The sequence below is a fragment of the Triticum aestivum genome, chromosome 5A (assembly GCF_018294505.1).
Source record: "Triticum aestivum cultivar Chinese Spring chromosome 5A, IWGSC CS RefSeq v2.1, whole genome shotgun sequence".
Taxonomy (NCBI): Eukaryota; Viridiplantae; Streptophyta; class Magnoliopsida; order Poales; family Poaceae; genus Triticum; species Triticum aestivum.
The window spans coordinates 395,679,401-395,700,848 of record NC_057806.1 but is presented as its reverse complement, the minus strand read 5'-3'; the positions used below and the strand labels follow the sequence as shown (position 1 = coordinate 395,700,848).

Genomic DNA, 21,448 nt, shown 5'->3' with positions numbered 1-21,448 from the left:
CTCACGCCACCTGGAACACCACAGTGTAATGGTGTGTCCGAACGTCATAATCGTACTTTATTAGATATAGTGCGATCTATGATGTCTCTTACCGATCTACCACTGTCGTTTTGGGGTTATGCATTAGAGACAACTACATTCACGTTAAAAAGGGCACCATCTAAATCTGTTGAGACGACACCGTATGAACTGTGGTTTGGCGAGAAACCTAAGCTGTCGTTTCATAAAGTTTGGGACTGCAATGCTTATTTGAAAAAGTTTCAACATGATAAGCTCAAACCCAAATCGGAGAAGTAAATCTTCATAGGATACCCAAAAGAAAATTTTGGGTACACCTTCTATCACAGATCCGAAGGCAAGTTATTCATTGCTGAGAATGGATCCTTTCTAGAGAAGGAGTTTCTCTCGAAAGAAGTGAGTGGGAGAAAAGTAGAACTTGATGAGGTAACTGTACCTGCTCCCTTATTGGAAAGTAGTTCATCACAGAAATATGTTCCTGTGACTACTACACCAATTAGTGAGGAAGCTAATGATGATGATCATGTAACTTCAGATCAAGTTACTACCGAACCTCGTAGGTAAACCAAAGTGAGATCCGCACCAGAGTGGTACGGTAATCCTGTTCTGGAGGTCATGTTACTTGACCATGACGAGCCTATGAACTATGAGGAAGCGATGATGAACCCAGATTCCGTGAAATGGCTTGAGGCCATGAAATCTGAAATGAGATCCATGTATGAGAACAAAGTATGGACTTTAATTGACTTGCCCATTGATCGGCGAGCCATTGAGATTAAATGGATCTTCAAGAGGAAGACGGACACTAATAGTAGTGTTACTATCTATAAAGCTAGAATTGTCGCAAAAAGGTTTTCGACAAGTTCAAGGTGTTGACTACGATGAGAGTTTCTCACTCGTATCTATGCTTAAGTCTGTCCGAATCATGTTAGAAATTGCCGCATTTTATGAAATCTGGCAAATGGATAAACAAAACTGCATTCCTTAATGGATTTATTAAAGAAGAGTTGTATATGATGCAACTAGAAGGTTTTGTCAATCCTAAAGGTATTAACAAAATATGCAAGCTCCAGTGATCCATCTATGGAGTGGTGCAAGCGTCTCGGAGTTGGAATATACGCTTTGATAAGTTGATCAAAGCATATAGTTTTATACAGACTTGCGGTGAAGCCTGTATTTACAAGAAAGTGAGTGGGAGCACTACAACATTTCTGATAAGTATATGTGAAAGACATATTGTTGATCGTAGATAATGTAGAATTATTCTGCAAAGCATAAAGGAATATTTGAAAGGAGTTTTTCAAAGAAAGAACTCGGTGAAGCTGCTTACATATTGAGCATCAAGATCTATAGAGATAGATCAAGATGCTTGATAAGTTTTTCAATGAGTACATACCTTGACAAGATTTTGAAGTAGTTCAAAATGGAACAGTCAAAGAAGAAGTTCTTGCCTGTGTTACAAGGTGTGAAGTTGAGTAAGACTCAAAACCCGACCATGACAGAAGATAGAGAGAGAATGAAAGTCATTCCCTATGCCTTAGCCATAGGTTCTATAAAGTATGCCATGCTGTGTACCAGACCTATTGTATACCCTGCCCTGAGTTTGGCAAGGGAGTACAATAGTGATCTAGGAGTAGATCACTGGACAATGGTCAAAATTGTCCTTAGTGGAATAAGGATATGTTTCTCGATTATGGAGGTGACAAAATGTTCGCCGTAAAGGGTTACGTCGATGTAAGTTTTGACACTGATCCAGATGACTCTAAGTCTCAATCCGGATACATATTGAAAGTGGGAGCAATTATCTAGAATAGCTCCATGCAGAGCATTGTTGACATAGAAATTTGCAAAATACTTACGGATCTGAATGTGGCAGACCTGTTGACTAAACTTCTCTCACAAGCAAAACATGATCACACCTTAGTACTCTTTGGATGTTAATCACATAGCGATGTGAACTAGATTATTGACTCTAGTAAACCCTTTGGGTGTTGGTCACATGTTGATGTTAACTATGGGTGTTAATCACATGGTGATGTGAACTATTTGTATTAAATCACATCGCGATGTGAACTAGATTATTGACTCTAGTGCAAGTGGGAGACTGAAGGAAATATGCCCTAGAGGCAATAATAAAGTTATTATTTATTTCCTTATATCATGATAAATATTTATTATTCATGCTAGAATTGAATTAACCGAAAACATAATACATGTGTGAATACATAGACAAACAGAGTATCACTAGTATGCCTCTACTTGACTAGCTCGTTGATCAAAGATGGTTATGTTTCCTAACCATAGACATGAGTTGTCATTTGATTAACGGGATCACATCATTAGAAGAATGATGTGATTGACTTGACCCATTCCGTTAGCTTAGCACTTGATCATTTAGTTTGTTGCTATTGCTTTCTTCATGACTTATACATGTTCCTATGACTATGAGATTATGCAACTCCCGTTTACCGGAGGAACACTTTGTGTGCTACCAAACGTCACAACGTAACTGGGTGATTATAAAGGTGCTCTACAGGTGTCTCCGAAGGTACTTGTTAGGTTGGCGTATTTCGAGGTTAGGATTTGTCACTCCGATTGTTGGAGAGGTATCTCTGGGCCCTCTCGGTAATGCACATCACCTAAGCCTGGCAAGCATTGCAACTAATGAGTTAGTTGCGAGATGATGTATTACGGAACGAGTAAAGAGACTTACCGGTAACGAGATTGAACTAGGTATTGAGATACCGACGATCGAATCTCGGGCAAGTAACATACCAATGACAAAGGGAACAACGTATGTTGTTATGCGGTCTGACCGATAAAGATCTTCGTAGAATATGTGGAAGCCAATATGAGCATCCAGGTTCCGCTATTGGTTATTGATCGGAGACGTGTCTCGGTCATGTCTACATTGTTCTCGAACCCGTAGGGTCCGCACGCTTAAGGTTTCGATGACAGTTATATTATTAGTTTATGAGTTTTGATGTACCGAAGGAGTTCGGAGTCCCGGATGAGATCGGGGACATGACTAGGAGTCTCGAAATGGTCGAGACATAAAGATCGGTATATTGGACGACTATATTCGGACATCGGAAAGGTTCCGAGTGATTCGGGTATTTTTCGGAGTACCGGAGAGTTACGGGAATACGTATTGGGCCTTATTGGGCCATACGGGGAAGAAGGAAAAGGGCCTCAAGGGTAGCCGCACCCCTCCCCTTGGTCTGGTCCGAATTGGACTAGGGAAGGGGGGCGCTCCCTTCCTTCCTTCTCCTTTTCCCTTCCTATTTTCCTATTCCATATGGGAGGTGGAATCCTACTAGGACTAGGGAGTCCTAGTAGGACTCCACACTTGGCGCGCCCCCTCCTAGGGCCGGCCTCCTCCTCCCTTGCTCCTTTATATATGGGTGCAGGAGGCACCCCAAAGAAACAACAATTGATCATTGATCTCTTAGCCGTGTGCGGTGCCCCCTTTCCACCATAATCCTCGACAATATTATAGCGGTGCTTAGGCGAAGCCCTGTGACAGTAGAACATCAAGATCGTCACCACGCCGTCGTGCTGACAGAACTCTTCCCCGACATTCTGCTGGATCGGAGTCCGGGGATCATCATCAAGCTGAACGTGTGCTAGAACTCGGAGGTGCCGTAGTTTCGGTGCTTGATTGGTCGGGCCGTGAAGACGTACGACTACATCAACCGCGTTGTGCTAACGCTTCTGCTTTCGGTCTACGAGGGTACGTAGACCACACTCTCCTCTCTCGTTGCTATGCATCACCATCATCTTGCGTGTGCGCAGGAAAATTTTGAAATTACTACGTTCCCCAACAGGCGGTGCCAGTTGCCGGGGCGGCCGGCTGGTTGGTCTCCGCTTGATCACCTCTAGCAACAGCTGGCTCGGTTGGGCGCTGCCCGTTGCTAGAGGCGCAGTCAAGCTGGAGCTGGCCGTCTGCCCCGACCTCGGGCGCCTCCTCCTCGCTTTCTTTTTCGCCACTGGAGTCGATCACCTCCGCCGAGTCCTCGCCTTCATCCGGGTTCAGCCCGAACCACTCCGGCGGCACCTCCTTGCCGTTCTCAGCCCGCTCTAAGACGAAGACGCTGGTGTCGGTGTACTCGGCGATCGACGCGGCGCACTTGACGAGATCGTCTTCCACCGTTGCCAGCTCCGCCTGAGCTTCCAGCTGGAATGTGGCTAACTGGGCTAAACTCAGCCCAGGATACCACGCCTTGGCGAATTCTAAAGCCCGACGTGCTTCAGCCCGGGTCGAAGAACCGTCCAGGCCTCAAGACGGCCGGCTACTACCTCCCGCCAGTCGGCAGTCCGACTGAGGGTGCGCGGTGCCTACATATCCGGCCATAGGGCGGCAATCACCTGGGCGCCGACACGTTGAAGCCGGCGCAGCATCCGGTGGGCCGGCCGAAGGCGGGCCTCGATGCTAAGGATTTGCTCGCCAAGAGTTCGGGAAGGGGGGGGGGCGTTGGCGGCGATCTGTGCGCCGTCCGCCCTCCGTGCTTCACGATCAGCCTCGATGGCTTGATTGGCGGTGTCTGAATGGCCGGTGAAGAAGTCTGCTAAGGAAGAAGAACGAAGAAACAAGGTTAAAAATTGAAGGCTGACTCAACTAGAAGTCGGCAGCTTAGAAAAGGAAACGAGGGGAAGCTCAGCATCGATGAGATCTTCGATCGCGTGGAAGCCGGAGACCAGCGTCGCCTCCTTGTCGGTCCAGGAGGAGCGCCCGGACGCAAATTCGACAAGGAGGGCGGTCTGCTTGTCCTCCGCCTCCTTCTGGGCCTTCTGGAGCAGCTCCTTCTGCTCCGCCAGCTGGGTAGCCAGCCGGTCGCGCTCCTCCGTCAGCCGGTCGCACTCCTCCTTGACACGTAGCGTGGTGTTGACCTCACCCAGCTGCTGCTGCAGGGCGGCGTTGGCCTTTGAAGAAGGAAAGGGAGGGGTGTCAGTTGTCAACAAGGAAGAAAGGTCGCCGGGGAGATCCGGCCCGACTGCTCAGCAGTCGGCCCGAATCTCGGGGTCTACAGCCCGCGAGTGCGCCAGCGCGCCCCCGCAGAGAAAGAAGAAGACTCATCCTGGTTGTCCGACAAGTCGGCGGTCCACTTGGTCAGCTCCTCAACATTGACGTTGAAGGAGGTCACGCGAAGATTGTGGTAATCCTGCATCAAAATTTCAGACAAATTGTTGGTACTTGGAACTCACCGATTAGAGTTCCGAGCCGTCTGCTCAGCGGTCGGCCCGAAACTTGGGGACTACACCCAGTGGGTGCACTGGCGCGCCCCCACAAAGAAAAACAAGGAAAACAAAAAGGAATGATGCATACCCGAATGGCTGTTTGCAATGCCAAATACGCCTTGGTGCATTCCTTGATGGCGTCGCCCTCGGCCCGGAGCTTGGCTTGGACGTCCAAGAGCGCCCGGTTCAACGGGACCGTCCTGCCTCCCCGCACCCACCTAGTGGGCGCGGCGCTCGACACCTCGGTGTCCGGGATCATGGAGCTCGCAGCGCCGGTCTCCAGAGGGCGCGGCGCTGAGGCCACCTTCACGAGACGGCGGCGCGTCGGCGTGCCGACCTTGAGGGCCAGGCCCGTCGCCACCACGCCTTCGGTTGGCAGCACTGGCGGGTCCGCCAGTTGCCCACCTGGCGCGCTTCCGGAGGGCGGCGGTGGCGGCACAATGACTCCCGGCGTGGCGGTGACGTTGGCGTCCCTCTCCATGATCGGGTTCTCGTCGCTGACTTCCCCAGTCAGCGCCGTGAACTCCGGTGGCGGCGGCGCAGAGTTCAGGGGGACGACAAACACTGCCGACTGGCGGTGTGCGGCTTCCTCAACGCGCCTCTTCTCCACATCGGCGGCCTCCACCTTGTCGGCTTCCACCTTCTTCAGGCGGGCGGCTTCCCGCTCCTCACGCGCCTCCCACGGTTCTGCTCCGTCGCCTCCCGGAGGTCGGCGGCAAGATCAATCCGCCGGGTGGTGGAGGAGGTCTCCGCCGACTTTACGACGGAGCCGGCGGCCAACTTCTCAAGAGAGAGCGGGGCCCTAAAGTCGGGAAAATAAAGCAAAGGGATTTCAGACAGACTCAATAAAGAAATGTGAAGGTACAAAGGGAGGTAGTACTTACGCTGAAATTAGCTGTGGCGTCTTCACCACCTTGCGGAAGCGGTTGGCCTTTGCAGCCGCTTCATCCCGCTTGGTCGCCGCGGCTGAGCCCTTGGGCTTCTTCGGACAGCTGCCGAACAGGCTCATCCCGGCCATGTGCTTCTTGCCGCTGCCTTGAGCGTCCGGCGCGGCTGACGAGCTCGCACCCGGCTGGCCGGCTCCTGCTTGGTGGCGCGGGGCGACCTCCTCGTCATCATCAGGCCAGTCCTCGAGACTGTCCCCAAGTCTCGGGCCACCTGCTGCGCCGCCTCCTCCCTCGGCGCCGTCCTCCAGGGCCGCCGCCCCCAAGTCAGGGTCGTCCATATCGCTCTCCGCTCGGTCGGGGAGGAACTCGCAGTCCGGCCCCACGGTGCCGGCTGCTAGCTGGAGGAGGGGGTTCTGACCAAAGCCGACTGGTCAGACCGGACAAGACGGACTCGGCAGCAAAGGAGTCAGGAAAGTCGAAAAAAAAAGAGAAGGAAAATGACTCACCAGAGGCGGAGGGGCAGCACGTGAATACGGCTCCTTGCCGAACTGCCACTCTTTGTTGAGGTCGCAGCTCGCAAGATAATTCACCATGTAGGCTACCTCGTTGTGAGGCATCTCCTTGGTGCACATCCGACTCGGGTCCTGGTGCCCGCTCTTCTGATAGATCATGTGGGGGCGACTTTGGAGGGGGAGCACTCGGCGCGCCATGAAGGCGGCCAGCAAATTCGGCCCGGTCAGGCCCTCCGACTGCGTCAGCACTCAAAGTCGCGCAACGGCGCCGGCTCCTGCAGGCGTCAACGTCCTGGCCCGATGCGACCAGTTGGGCTGCCTCCCTGCCGGCGGGCCGGCTACGTAGGCCAGCAGATTGACCCAATCACCCTCCACGGAGACGTTCTTCACGTAGAAGTACGACCGCTGCCACATCTTCACCGACTTGATCAGCCCGATGGAGGGAAATGAGTTGTTGGCCCCCGACCTCCGCAAGGCGATGAAGGCGCCGCACTGAGCCGGCACGCCCATGGCTTGGGTGCCGAGCTTGCAGTAGAAGAACTTCCCCCAGTGCTCGATGGTGGGGAGAACGCCGATGAAGCCTTTGCACAAGGTGACGAAGGCGGAAAGAGCACCACCGTGTTGGGGATGAGGTGGTGCGGCTAGAGTCCGTAGAACTCGAGGAAAGAACGGAAGAAGTTGCTTGCCGGCAAGCCCAGGCCGCGTAGGCAATGCGAGCGGAAGACGACCCGCTCGCCCTCCTGCGGCGCTGACGAAATTTCTCCCCTCCGCGCGAGGCGGACCCTCACGAGGTCCTCGCCGGGCAATCGACGCGTCTTGCGGAGGAAATCGATGTGATCATCGTGGACCTCCGAACCGTCCCAGGTACCGGAGTGCGCCATTGGGGGCGTGACAGCGGAGGAAGAGCTCATCGAGAGCGGACCGCCGCAACGTTCGACGAGTCTTGAGGTGCGGAGAGAGACAAGAAGGAGAGGAATCAATGGGGAGGAGGGACGCGCGTGCTCCGCCGCTTCCCCTCCTCCCCCTACTTATAGTCCCATGGGATGCGAAGCCGAGGGGGCGGTTGTGGGATCTACTGCGCCCACTACCCCACGCCCCCCACGTTTATCGCGCAAACTTACTACACGCAGTAACTTCGTGGGAACCTCAACCGTCCCCCACGGCCGCAGCGGATCCGCTTGCGTGCCGAGGCGCGGTAGTGGCGGGCCCCGCCTGCAGGCATGTCCCATCGCATGAATGGGTAGGCAGGCTGGCCCGGCCACTGGTTGCCACGTGGTGAGCCCGAAGCAGGTGGCAGCCAAGAAGCTTAGCTGGTACGCCACTGAGTTCCCACAAGGGCATTCGAAAGTTTTTGGACGAGTCGAAATCAGGCGAATCCGACTCCTACCAATCGGCCCGACAGAGTCGAGCGGGTTTCCACCTCAAGTACTCGGAGAAAGAAACTGCTGAGGCTCCTCGGCTGGTAGTCCGCGGCGCCTCATCAGCTTCGGGGACTACTGTCGAAGTAATGGGCCACGGGTAGGCTAACCCGAGGCCCATAACCTTTCAAGACATCGGGGCTGACTGCGCCCCATGAGACGACAGACGGAGAACCGCCTTCAGGAGGGCGGCTGAAGGAACAGTTGGCTGCCCACATGCATCTGAGTCCTAGAGATGGGATCAAGACCGGCCGACTCCGATTGGCGGCTTCCGGAGAAGCCGGCCACGGGGAGTCGGCCCACGACACCAGCAAATCCCATGCCCTCATCAGGGGGGTGGGACAGGGAGTGGCAACAGTAAAGCCCACTCCCTCCCCTTATTCAGGAGATGGCTTGGCCACAGTGCACCGTACCAACGGAGATCTCCGTCCGGCGCGGCACTGTTGCCATGCCATCCCTGACATCAGCAACCATGGGCGGAGTCCTGTACCCACGACGGCCTCACGGTACGGTCCACGGATGGTGGGCCTTATCAGTCAGCGAGAGTCCAGAAGACGGCAGGGGCATCACCAGTTGGACCCGTGGGGAGCCGGCCCCCAGGAGTCGGCCTGCCCTTCCCACGGGCTCCCCACGCCATTTACCAGACAAGACAAGGGAGTGTCTATAGTAAACACCCGCCATATGGCAGGGCTGTAGCCACGACCTCATGACCAAGCCTGCATCATTAGAAGCACGGCTACAGTAATCAGCAGCCGGCAGGACCCGCAAGCGGCGGGTACGGCCTGTCGGCTCCGTACCAGACCAGTCGGCTGGACCCACCAATCGGCGGGCCCCAGCAGTCGGCAGGAGGGCCCGCAGGCGAAGAGACTGGCAGCTGGGCCCTGCACCTAGACAGTTTACCATTATACCCCTGGGGGTAGGCCTATATAAACCCCCAGGGCACCCATGCAAAGGGTTCCGATCCATTAGAACTAGACCAGACCTTAGAGGAAGGAGAGAGCTAGCCCTGCCTTCTCCTACCCACAGATACAGCTCGAGGAGCGCCCTTGTATTCACTTTGCCTTAGTGATCATGCGGAGACCCCGCAATGTAGAACTAGGGGTGTTATCTCCTATGAGAGCCCCGAACCTGGGTAAAGTACGCCGGCGTTCGTGTCTACGCCTCATCCCGCTTCCAGGCACCGGCGACGTTCTACTCGCCCCCACCATGATAAGACATCCATTGGTATATGTCGCACCCGACCCCCGACACGGCCGCTTCATCCAACAATACCATTGAATCAAAGTATGACATGCTGGTAAGCAGTATGACTATTATCGCCCACAACTCTTTATGTTCTACTTATGCATATAACATCTACGCATAGACCTGGCTCTGATACCACTGTTAGGGAATGCAGTATTTAAAAAAAATTCTACGATAACGCAAGATCTATCTAGGAGATGCACAGAACGAGAGGGGGAGAGTGTATCTACGTACCCTCGTAGACCGAGAGTGGAAGCGTTTGGTAACGCGGTTGATGTAGTCGAATGTCTTCACGATTCAACCGATCAAGTACCGAACGCACGTCGCCTCCGTGATCTGCACACGTTCAGCTCGGTGACGTCCCTCGAACTCTTGATCCAGTTAAGGCCGAGGGAGAGTTTCGTCAGCACGACGGCGTGGTGACGGTGATGATGAAGTTACCGATGCAGGGCTTCGCCTAAGCACTATGACAATATGACCGAGCTGTAAAACTGTGGAGGGGGCACCACACACGGCTAAAGATCAACTTGTGTGTCTATGGGGTGTCCCCCTCCCCCGTATATAAAGGAGGGGAGGAGGATGGGGCCGGCCCTAAGGGGGCGCGCCCAAGGGGGGGAATCCTACTCCAAGTAGGAATCGGTCCCCCCCCCCTTTCCTAGTCCAAGTAGGAGAAGAAGGAAGGAGAGGGAGAGGGAAAGAGGGGCCGCCCCCCTCCCCTAGTCCTATCCGGACCCCCTTGGGGGGGGGCGCCACCTCCTGGCTGCGGCCCTCTCTCTCCCCTAAGGCCCACTAAGGCCCATTACTTCGCCGGGGGGTTCCGGTAACCCCTCCGGCACTCTGGTTTTATCCGAAACCACCCGGAACACTTCTGGTGTTCGAATGTAACCTTCCAATATATCATTCTTTATGTCTCGACCATTTCGAGACTCCTCGTCACGTCTGTGATATCATCCGGGACTCCTAACAACCTTCATTACATCAAATCACATAACTCATAATACAAATCATCATCGAACGTTAAGCGTGCAGACCCTACGGGTTCGAGAACTATGTAGACATGACCGAGACACATCTCCGGTCAATAACCAATAGCGGAACCTGGATGCTCATATTGGCTCCTACATATTCCACGAATATCTTTATCGGTCAAACCGCATAACAACATACGTTGTTCCCTTTGTCATCGGTATGTTACTTGCCCGAGATTTGATCATCGGTATCATCGTACCTAGTTCAATCTCGTTACTGACAAGTCTCTTTACTCGTTCCATAATGAATCATCCCGCAACTAACTCCTTAGTCACTTTGCTTGCAAGTCTTATAGTGACGAGCATTACCGAGAGGGCCCAGAGATACCTCTCCGAAACACGGAGTGACAAATCCTAATCTCGATCTATGCCAACTCAACAAACACCATCAGAGACACTTGTAGAGCATCTTTATAATCACCCAGTTACATTGTGATGTTTGAAAGCACACTAAGTGTTCCTCTAGTATTCGGGAGTTGCATAATCTCATAGTCATAGGAACATGTTTAAGTCATGAAGAAAGCAATATCAATAAACTAAACGATCATAGTGCTAAGCTAACGGATGGGTCTTGTCCATCACATCATTCTCTAATGATGTGATCCCGTTCATCAAATGACAACACATGTCTATGGCTAGGAAACTTAACCATCTTTGATTAACGAGCTAGTCTAGTAGAGGCATACTAGGGACACTCTGTTTGTCTATGTATTCACACATGTACTAAGTTTCCGGTTAATACAATTCTAGCATGAATAATAAATATTTATCATGATATAAGGAAATATGAATAACAACTTTATTATTGCCTCTAGGGCATATTTCCTTCAGCTTCGGTGAGAGAGAGATGAATAAGAGGTGATAGTAGAAACACACACACACTCTCTCTCTCTCACACACACACACACAGAGAGAGATAGAGAGATGGGTGGAAGATGTAGTGGAGTGTGGTGGTAGATAATTAGGGGTTTTGGAGGTTCAAGTGGTAGGTGGGTAGTATGAATGAATGCTAAAGATGAAATGTAGTAGATTTTCTGCATACATCCATCGATGTTGTTCATATGTGTATTACATTTTGTCCCTCCATTCAGCTCACGTTCATATGTTCAATGTAGGACGACAATACTGCTTTGGGAAACTCCTCCAAGGGCAAGAAGGTTGTGTTCGACAAGAAAGGAAAGATGGTAAGTGATACGTCTCCAACATATCTATAATTTTTGATTGTTCCATGCTATTATATTATCTGTTTTGGATATTTATATGCATTATTATGTTATTTTATATTATTTTTGGGACTAACTTATTAACCTAGAGCCCAGTGCCAATTTCTGTTTTTTCCTTGTTTTTGAGTTTCGCAGAAAAGGAATATCAAACGGAGTCCAAACGGAATAAAACTTCATGATGATTTTTCTTGGACCAGAAGACACCCAAGGGACTTGGAGTCCAAGTCAGAAGAGCCGCGAGGCTGCGGCAAGGGTGGAGGGCGCGCCTACCTTGTGGGCCCCTCGGGACTCATCTGACCCAGCCCTTCGTCCTATATATTCACATATATTTCAAAGCCCTTCAGGAGAGCCACGAAACCACTTTTCCTCCGCCGCAACCTTCTGTACCCGTGAGATCCCATCTTGGGGCCTTTTTCGGCAATCTGCCGGAGGGGGATTCGATCATGGAGGTCTTCTACATCAACCCTATTGCCCTTCCGATGAAGCGCGAGTAGTTTACCTCAGACCTACGGGTCCATAGCTAGTAGCTAGATGACTTCTTCTCTCTCTTTGATTCTCAATAGCATGTTCTCCTCAATGTTCTTGGAGATCTATCCGATGTAATCTTCTTTTGCGGTGTGTTTGTCGAGATCAGATGAATTATGGATTTATAATCAGATTATCTATGAATATTATTTGAAACTTCTCCTGAATTATTATATGCATGATTTGATATCTTTGTATTTTGGTTTGTCCAACTAGATTGGTTTTTCTTACAATGGGAGAGGTGCTTAGTTTTGGGTTCAATCTTGCGGTGTCCTCACCCGGTGACAAAGTAGGGGTAGCGAGGCACGTATTGTATTGTTGCCATCAAGGATAAAAAGATGGAGTTTTCATCATATTGCTTGAGTTTATCCCTCTACATCATGTCATCTTATTTAATGCGTTACTCTATTCTCTTGAACTTAATACTCTAGATGCAGGCATGAGTCTGTCGATGTATGGAGTAACAGTAGTAGATGCATGCAGGAGTCGGTGTACTTGGTACGGACGTGATGCCTATATGCATAGTCATTGCCTTGGATATCGTCATAACTTTGCGCTTTTTTATCAATTGCTCGACAGTAATTTGTTCATCCACCGTATTATTTGCCTTCATGAGAGAAGCCTCTAGTGAAACCTAAGGCCCCCAGGTCTATTTTCCATCATATTAGTTTCCAATCTACTATTTTGCAATCTTTTATTTTCAGATCTATAAACTAAAAAACCCAAAAATATTTTATCTTTTGTTTAGTTTTATCTATCTCTATCAGATCTCACCTTTGCAAGTGACCGTGAAGGGATTGACAACCACTTTATCGCGTTGGGTGCAAGTGTTTGATTGTTTGTGCAGGTGCATAGATTGGGGACTTGCTTGTACCTCCTACTGGATTGATACCTTGGTTCTCTAACTGAGGGAAATACTTATCTCTACTTTGTTGCATCACCCTTTCCTCTTCAAGGGAAAAACCAACGCAAGCTCAAAAAGCAGTAGTAAGTTGAGCTCGGTAGCGCCCAAAGAGGCCTAACAACTACGACCATTTCCATGAGGACGTTTTCCTAAGACACTTCTGCAAGGTCATCCTTGCACCCAAGTTGGAGTGCCTGTCAATGCACCTTGAGTTCACCAAGCACTTGACCACCATCCCAAAGGAACTCATGCTGAGGACGAACACCGGCTGCGCCTGGAGGGTCACAGTCCGGACGATCAACAACAAGCTCACCCTTGATAAGGGTTATGCCCCCTTAGTCGTTGCCCACTAGATCAAGACGGGTACCTCATCGCCTTCAAGCTGGCGACTCCCAACACCTTGAAGGTGATTGTCTTCAATGATGATGGAGTTGAGGTGGTGACCAGGTGCAAGAGGCACAATGAGGCATTTCCCATGGATCTTTAGGAGGTTATCTCTGCACCAATTGGAGACTTTTGCGTTGGATGTTTAGTAGTGTAAGACTTTGTCACAACTGTTTGTCAACTTAACTGCTTATTAGTGTATGTTTAAGACTCTGGTTTATGCTACACCTGTTATTAGTTGTCTATGTTGTGTCTCTGTGTGTGTGCTTGTAAACTCACACTTCAATAGTGAGGTTATCAAACCACATGCAAGGCATGTAACTAATTAGCAATGCTTTGCATTATCTTAGAACAGGCTTGCAACCAAACGCCATGACTGCGTTCTGCTCAACCATAGAAGTAAGAAAAGCATCTGCTCAAAATCTTGCGACGTTGACGCGCACGCATGGGCGCACTAAAAAGGTACATGCACACAACTCCAATCATAGTCATAGGGAAGTTTGCGGTTATCTTTAGTTTCTGCGAAAATCCATCCATTTAGTTGTTTCTGGTAATTATCTTCAAAGCAGTCTTTCGTTTTAAATGGTTGATTGAAAGTTATGATCTGGTAAAATTGCCGGTGGTTAAAGTTCTGTTAGGTTACAGTAAGCAATCAACGATCTAATAATTGTGTGTGTATGTGAACGTCTTCGACTGTACCATGCTCAAAATCAACAATCTACGAAAAGAAAGATCTAACCGTGCAAAAGATCAAAAAAGGTTGAGATTCCAGCACACATGCATCAGACAGAAACCTGAAAAACAAAGACTAATCCGAACATATATACGCTCTTTACTCTCCTCTTAATTTACAATCTAAACAGCACACGCATGCCATACACTCTGTCTGGAGCCACATACATACATGTCACCGCCACCAAGAACACATGACCTCGAGCTCGATCGACGTCTCTCGCTTCACGGAGGTTCTCACATGACGGAGCAGGCGTTGGGGTTGTCGTCGCTGAACATGGTGGTGAGCCGCTCCTCCTGCGCGCCGGCGCCGGGGCCGCCGTAGCTGGCGACGGGCATGACGGCGTCCACCTTGCGCACGTAGCCCGGGGGCGCCTTCTTGTCGTAGGTCTGCGCGGCGTAGGGGTGCGCCACGAGGTTGTAGGGGATGTATGGCCAGATCTCGGCCTTCTTCCCGGTGGCCTGCACCCGCTTCACCACCTTGTGCGGCTCCACGAACCCCTGCACCGTCACCTTGTACTGCTTCCGGTTGATCTCCACCGACTGCACCCCTGCAGCAAGCACAACAACAAAAATGCCTCTCAGTTTTCCAGCATTTTTCTTTCTTGGCCATAATTCTTTTGAAAGCACGTCATCATTCCGTGATTCTTTGAGTTGTTGAAAGGTAGGATATGTGTATGTATGCATACCTTTCATGCCGGAGAGGGCGTTCCTGACTTTGAGCTCGCAGCCGTCGCAGTCCATCCTGACCTTGAGCTCCACCGTCTGGAACTGCTTCCTCTTCTGCTTGTAGCTCCGGCGCCGGCCGCCGCCGCCGAGAAGCTCGGACAAGTAGTCCAGAGTGCCGCCCACACCCATCCTCTCAGTCCAATTTGTCTTGTCAAGGAAAGCAACAAGAAACAGAGTCAAGAAAACACCCAAGGACCGGACGAATCAGGCTCTGCTCTCTTCCTGAATCAGTTGGTCACACAGTCGCACTGACAGCACAACTTCACCAAAGCTTAGCTACAAATGAGATGGCTGGAGACTTGATGGACACAAGATGGGTTGGTGTCTGTCCCTATATATATAGGCCCTTGGCAGTTGTTGGGTGGCTTTGTGGCAAGGCGGTACTCTACCCAGCAAAGCCTTACCAAAGCTGCCTGCTTTCCGGAATCTGTTTTGCTTTGTTTTGTTGCACAGCTAGCGGCGAGCCGGCCGGCCGTCTGCCCGCCTCCGTATTTTTCTGATGCCCGCCAGAAGCTTCCCAAGATACCTTGCCCCTCGCCGTACCTGCCTGCCTTGGTGGTTGGTGCTCGCACTGTACCTTTTGCTGAATCCCTCCGGTCGACCCCAACCGACTTCAGAAATATATATGGACTTGTAATGTAAAGATAGGGCATAAAGCTAGGCCGGGAGCCCGAAACCGGCCATTGTTATCAGTAACGTTTCTCCCCCGCGCTAAGCAAGTGGAGACGTACCGTGTGCCGGGCGCCTCCTGATCCATTTCTTCTCGCGTGCATGGCTAGCTTGTTTCTCAGTTACACTAGTTTTCTTCATGCAATATCCTAAATACTTGTCTTTCTAGGCATTTCAACAAGTGACTACGTAGATACTCGTCGTCTACTTAAACATTTGTCAGCAACTTTACGGGGCTGCGAGAATTGCGCGGTGGTGTGTTCCTTATGATTGCATTGCATTGCATTGTGTTCCTTATGTTCCATCTTGCATACAGCATGTCCCTCAATTCACTGAAACCTTTGGGGCAAATAAACTCCTCTTGGCCATGCCCGGCATGCATGCTGCCAGAAGTGGTTCACTCATTGCTCATAGACTCCATCATTATTGGTACTCGTTGCGTTTAGGATAACCATATCCTTAATTTGCATGTCAGGTCTTGGATTTTCTAATGACACTTCTGCCTGAATAAGATGCTCATTGTGTTTCTTCATTTGAGATAAGGCGTTCGCCATTTTGTAATTTTGCTATAAAACTCGAGATGTTTTCATCTATCCTCCAAATTAAATCACGGGCATTATGCACAAAAAACAAGTGAACGACAAAGCTCTGAAAGGCTTGGTATGGAACTCTTGTGCTATCGTATCGGCATGATGTGACGATAACATAGAAGTTTTTGTTGACAATTTTTGTTATCCAGGTGGCCACTTGGAATGCCCATCTAAAAATAATAATTGCATATTTCTAGGTCGGCTTGTGGTACATTGTCGTGTGCTCACGAAGGATATGTTGCAAGCTAGACGTTGGTCTTCCTACTCCGCCATTGACATTTCGGAAGAGTAGAGTAGGGGAATCTCTAAGCTCTAAGTATACATCGTCAATACCAGGAACGCGGTGGCGGGGGTGATGTGGCGCACCGGCGAGCTCCATTGGCGCTGCAGTGTGGACGCGCGCGGGTCTGGGGCCCGAGCCCAGATCTGGCGCGGCCGGTGGCTGCTGCGGCGGGCCACCGCGGGTGGCAGGCTGGTCGGGACGTGGCGGTTCCGGCCGGGAGCTGCAGGTCCGTGGCGGTGGCGGCGTGCCACGGAAAAGGACGGCGACGCGGCGGCGTCGCACGGGACGGGCGGGGCTCCGGCGGATCTGGTGTGTGGCGGCCGGTGGGAGAGCGGCTCGAGGTGTTCCCAGCTTGTTGGTGCTCCTACGGCGGGTCCCGGCGGCGTTCGGGGCGCGGATCCGGGCGAGGCTGCCCCGGATCTGCTGCGTGGTGGTCAACCTCGACTTCGGCGGGCTGTGGGCGGCGTTGCGGCGCGTTGGCTACGGCAGCGAGGAGGGAGGATGGCGGCGCGGCGGTGCCGCTCTTGGCGGTGGGTGCGGGGCTGCCATGACGGCGCGTGGTGCCGTGATGGTTTTGCTTGCCGTGTAAGAGGCGGTTGGCGGTGGTGATCGGTGTAGAGTGCTCGCCGCCGCCGGTGGTGATTGGTTGTGGTGAAGATGGGTTTGATGAGCTTCGGGTAAAAGCCTAGCTCGACCTCGGTCGATGCCGACGTCGACGACGTCCTAGGATGCCGTTCCCTTGTTGGAGGTGGCGTCGTGGAGCCCCTTCGTCATCTCAGCCACGGGCTCTTCGGGTGAAAACCCAAAGGCCGAAGTGGGCGGCGGCGGCGTTCCTCGTCGCTTCCCTCGTGGGGGCAACACCTTTGGAGGTCCGGTCCTTCATCTGCTGGTGGTGGCTCTGTGGCTTTGCAACTTCGTCGTCGGCTAGGCGTGTGCGCGGCCTCGGGGCCGGCGTGGAAGTCAGAGCGGCGGCTTCGGGTATCTCCTTCGTGTGGTGGTTGGCTTTGGTCGCGAGGGCGGCATGGTCATCGACTAGGTGGGTTCGCGGCCTCGGGGCCGGAGTGGAAGCCGGTGCAGCGGCGGCGGTGATCTCGTGTGCGTTGGGTGTTGGCTTTGGCCTCTAGGGCGGCGGAGCCATCGACTAGGCTGATGCGTGGCCTCGGGGCCGGTGTGGATGTCGGAGCGGCGGCTCCGAAGCCCATTGTTCTATTGTAGGGTGTCGTCTCTGGTCATTTGGGTGACAGTGTCGTTGACTCGAGTGGTGCGCAGCTTCGGGGCTGGCGTGTGCGTGTATCACAGATGTATCAGTTTTCGGCCAGTTTTCTTTATAAACTGGTCGATTCTCTTCTTCTTAATGAAAAGGCAGAGCTCCTGCCGGTTGCTCGAAAGAAAAAATCTACTTGGCCAATGAAATGGCCAGTTATAGTCATTTAGCCTTTTATAGAATTGTCTCCCATGATAAGAATAATTGAGTTTTCCTAGCAATGTGTTTTAGGTTTTCTTGTTTTGTTGTTGCTTTTCTAAGCTGCTTTTGGTGACCCTTGTTCTTGTAGGTTCTCTCTGTATGGTTCAAGTTTTACACCTAAGAAAATAAGCAGAATTCCTACCATGCATCAGAAGAGAAAAATAGCAATATCTTCAGTGTGAAATGTGTTGGTGTCAAATTGAAATTGTGTGTTTATATCTGATAGGTATAATGCATTATGCGAATGCACATGGAAATAGTAAAAAGAAATCATAATAAGGAAATCTCAATTTCATAAAAATATAATGACCAAAGTAGTCGATTTGAAAGAAAGGATAAAACAAACAACCTACAACTAGACAAAGCTTAAAACATAATCACAAACTCCCGCCCCTTTCATACATATGTGATGTTTTGGACATGCCCCAAGTCAAACAATATCATTTTGGTTATTCATATGGAAATTATAGAAGTCATATGCATATTTGTTTTAAAAAATATTACTAGTAAACTTATAAATTTCTTGGTCTTTTACATATACTAAGATATTAATTAGTAGCCAAAGTTACATCTTGAAGCCCTGTCATAGTCCAAAACGTCGTTGTTTTAACCTGAGAACGTCACATATTTGTGACAGGGAGGTAGTATATTACATATATCAAACCTCCTCCAGGATTTGGCTCCGATTGTTGAGAGATTCCTGAAAAAAAAATGCTCATTGGGAGATGACTTGCTGGCCAACAAGTCAAATTTAGTGGTCGGAAAGTGGCGTGGCAGAGGAACCATAATCTCACTTATTCAATACTTCAAGATCACAAAATCCATCTTTCAAGTTAGTGGAAGCTACGTCCTTTATCATGAAAATGAATGGTAAACTAGTGAACTTAGATGATCTTCTAGCATCCTTCTGCTTGCTAAAACTTGTAGTTTTGAACAATGACAGAATTTTTTTTAAAAAAAAATTGACCACTAGTTTCTGTTACTATATTTGTAAAATACAAAATAATTCTATCTTCTAACACTACTATTTGAGAAATTCACATACATGATTTTCAAGTGTCAAATCAAACTATATTTATAGATATTAGTAGTGAAAAATTTGAAAGTGTGACAACATTTATATCCTAAATGGCAGCTTTCAAGAACCGGAGGGATTATATATTTTAAACCCATAGAATAACTAAGTGGTGAACATAGACACACCACACATAGTACCTATTGAACCGTTTTGGCTTCTGGGTCACTAGGAGATCAACTTAAATTGTCATAATTTTTTGAAAAGACCTCACATGCACCTACATGTAGATGCGATCTGCATACCATATAAAAAAATCCATTTGTGTGCCGCACAACAATAAATGTCTGGATCTATATATAGTATTGAAGGGTAGATCCATCATATATCCACATACTTGTTACTTTTATGTAGCCCTCAAAGAAACATGTTTTGTAAAATTTACTGAATATATAATGAGAATGTATATGCACTTATTCAAAAACAATAATTTTCATATATTTTCAAAATGCATTTTATCTTTCTTTTTTCTTAAAAAAGGCCAATTGACCACAACTCATTTTATGTTTTTCGTATGGTACCAAGCTGCATTTGTTGAGGGGTCGGCATGACAAAGGAACCATGATTTTTAATACATCTAGAAGTAAAATAAAGATGAACCGAAAGTTGCAGACAAAATCCATCTTTCGAGTTAGTGAAAGACTGAAAGCTACTCTCTTTTACCCCATATTGAAAAGTAAACTAATATGATTGTGACACTGGCTTGGAATCTAAGGTGGAAATGTGAAAAGACCCTAGCTACTCATCTGAAGCATGGTAGTTTACTTTGAAGGTGATGCCTAACCTCTTTAATCCCCAACCAGCCGCCCCTCTTTCGACCAATTCTGTTTCCACTTCCTTTGGATAAATGTTGGCATTGATCCTGTTGCTATCGCACCTACCCATAGCAATTAGCGTTAAGTAGCAGAATAATTGAAGGTGCCTGCAACTACAAGTTATTTGCAATTAGATAAAGCTAGCAGAAGTGAACTTAAAAATAATATCTTTTTCATAACGACCATCACTATTGAAAGAAAGCAATCAGCACTATATTTGTGAGATAGCGACCAATAAATAATTGGACATTGGTCAAAGAGATCATATGTCTCTATTGATTCGGAGGAGTTATAGTGCCCAGTGGTAGTCAATTTTCATGACTCACGTGAATACTAACCTTATTTAGAATAAATTCTTTCAATCCAAAAAGAAGGATATTCTGCAATGTTGAATGACAAAAATTGAACAAACACCTAGCCGGCCAATGGAATTTGGAATAGTAATCAATGGCTAATCTCCGACATGATAGACCTCCACTAATCAGCATATAAAAGAGAAATTAAATAACATACCATACTAGCAACAACTAGCTAAGTGATATGGATTTCATTTGCACCATCAATACCCTCAAAAGTAGTACATTGTGAATATTGACTACACTGGCATAAATCCCAAGCTAGCTCTGTAGCATAGCTATACCTATATCTATGTGGCTAAATTGTTAAATACCATCTCCAAACTTCCATGAGGATGCTAAGGAGATGCCAAATCGCATACCAAATTAAATACATGCCCCTTCTTTTGAGAGGATATCTATTGGAAACTGATGAGAACCAAGTGACAAATATGTTTTAAAGCTTTGAAAAAATTCTGAAAACAAACACAATATGTTAAGAAGGTGATATTGTATTAGCATCTTTTCTGGAATCTTCGCGGATTCGGCCATGATGGTCGGCGTTGCCAACTAGTGGACTACATGCGCGAAGAGAATATTGATATAGTGGCAATCCAAGAAACGATGAGGACCGAGTTCTCTCTCTCGGAACTTGATCGATTGAGCAGACACTTGTTTGCATGGCACTGGTTGCCATCTAGTGGGGTGGCGGGACACTCCAGTGGCATCCTTCTCGGGGTGAAGGATGACACCTTTGAGGTTGGCTCCATGGATCGCGGAGATTTCTTCGTGAGTATGGAAGTATGGGAGAGAGAAATTAACTTCAAATGGGAAGTGATTGTCGTTTATGGCCCGGCTGACCATAGCTGCTCCGCCGCTTTCCTCGCCAAACTGCATGCCAAGATTAGGGTGGCCACTCTCCCCGTGATCGTTGGGGGTGACTTCAATCTCCTTCGCTCCGTAGAAGACAAGAATAATGGTCGGGTTGACCAGTCAGGCATGCAACGTTTTAACGACTGGATTGCCGACCTCGAGCTCCGGGAGTTAGATAGGGTCGGAGCCCGCTTCACCTGGACTAATAAACAGGTGAATCCAACCCGAAGTGTTCTCGGCCCGGTATTTATATCCCCTGAATGGGAACTCCGGTTTCCCTTAGCTACTCTACAGGCCATCACTAGGATTGGATCCGACCATGTACCACTCCTACTATCATCCAGGGATGAGCGCCCCGACCGCCCCCTCGCTTTCGGTTTGAGTCGTTCTGGCTTCACCATCCGGACTTCATTACGGCCGTCCGAGATCACTGGATCGCGGCTCGTGCTGAACCTCACTGGACTATGTCAGTCATGGACGAATGGCATCACCTGGCCAAG

General features: G+C 49.4%; 1 protein-coding gene across 1 annotated transcript; it reads right to left on the bottom strand.

The window, feature by feature from the left end:
* Positions 1-14,122: 14,122 nt before the first annotated feature.
* Positions 14,123-17,058, bottom strand: LOC123103596 (heavy metal-associated isoprenylated plant protein 23). Its single transcript, XM_044525237.1, has 2 exons — positions 14,804-17,058; positions 14,123-14,665 (listed from the first exon to the last, which is right to left on the bottom strand). The coding sequence occupies exons 1-2, from the start codon at positions 14,970-14,972 to the stop codon at positions 14,352-14,354; spliced, it is 483 nt and encodes a 160-aa protein (XP_044381172.1). The 5' UTR covers positions 14,973-17,058; the 3' UTR covers positions 14,123-14,351.
* Positions 17,059-21,448: the final 4,390 nt, after the last annotated feature.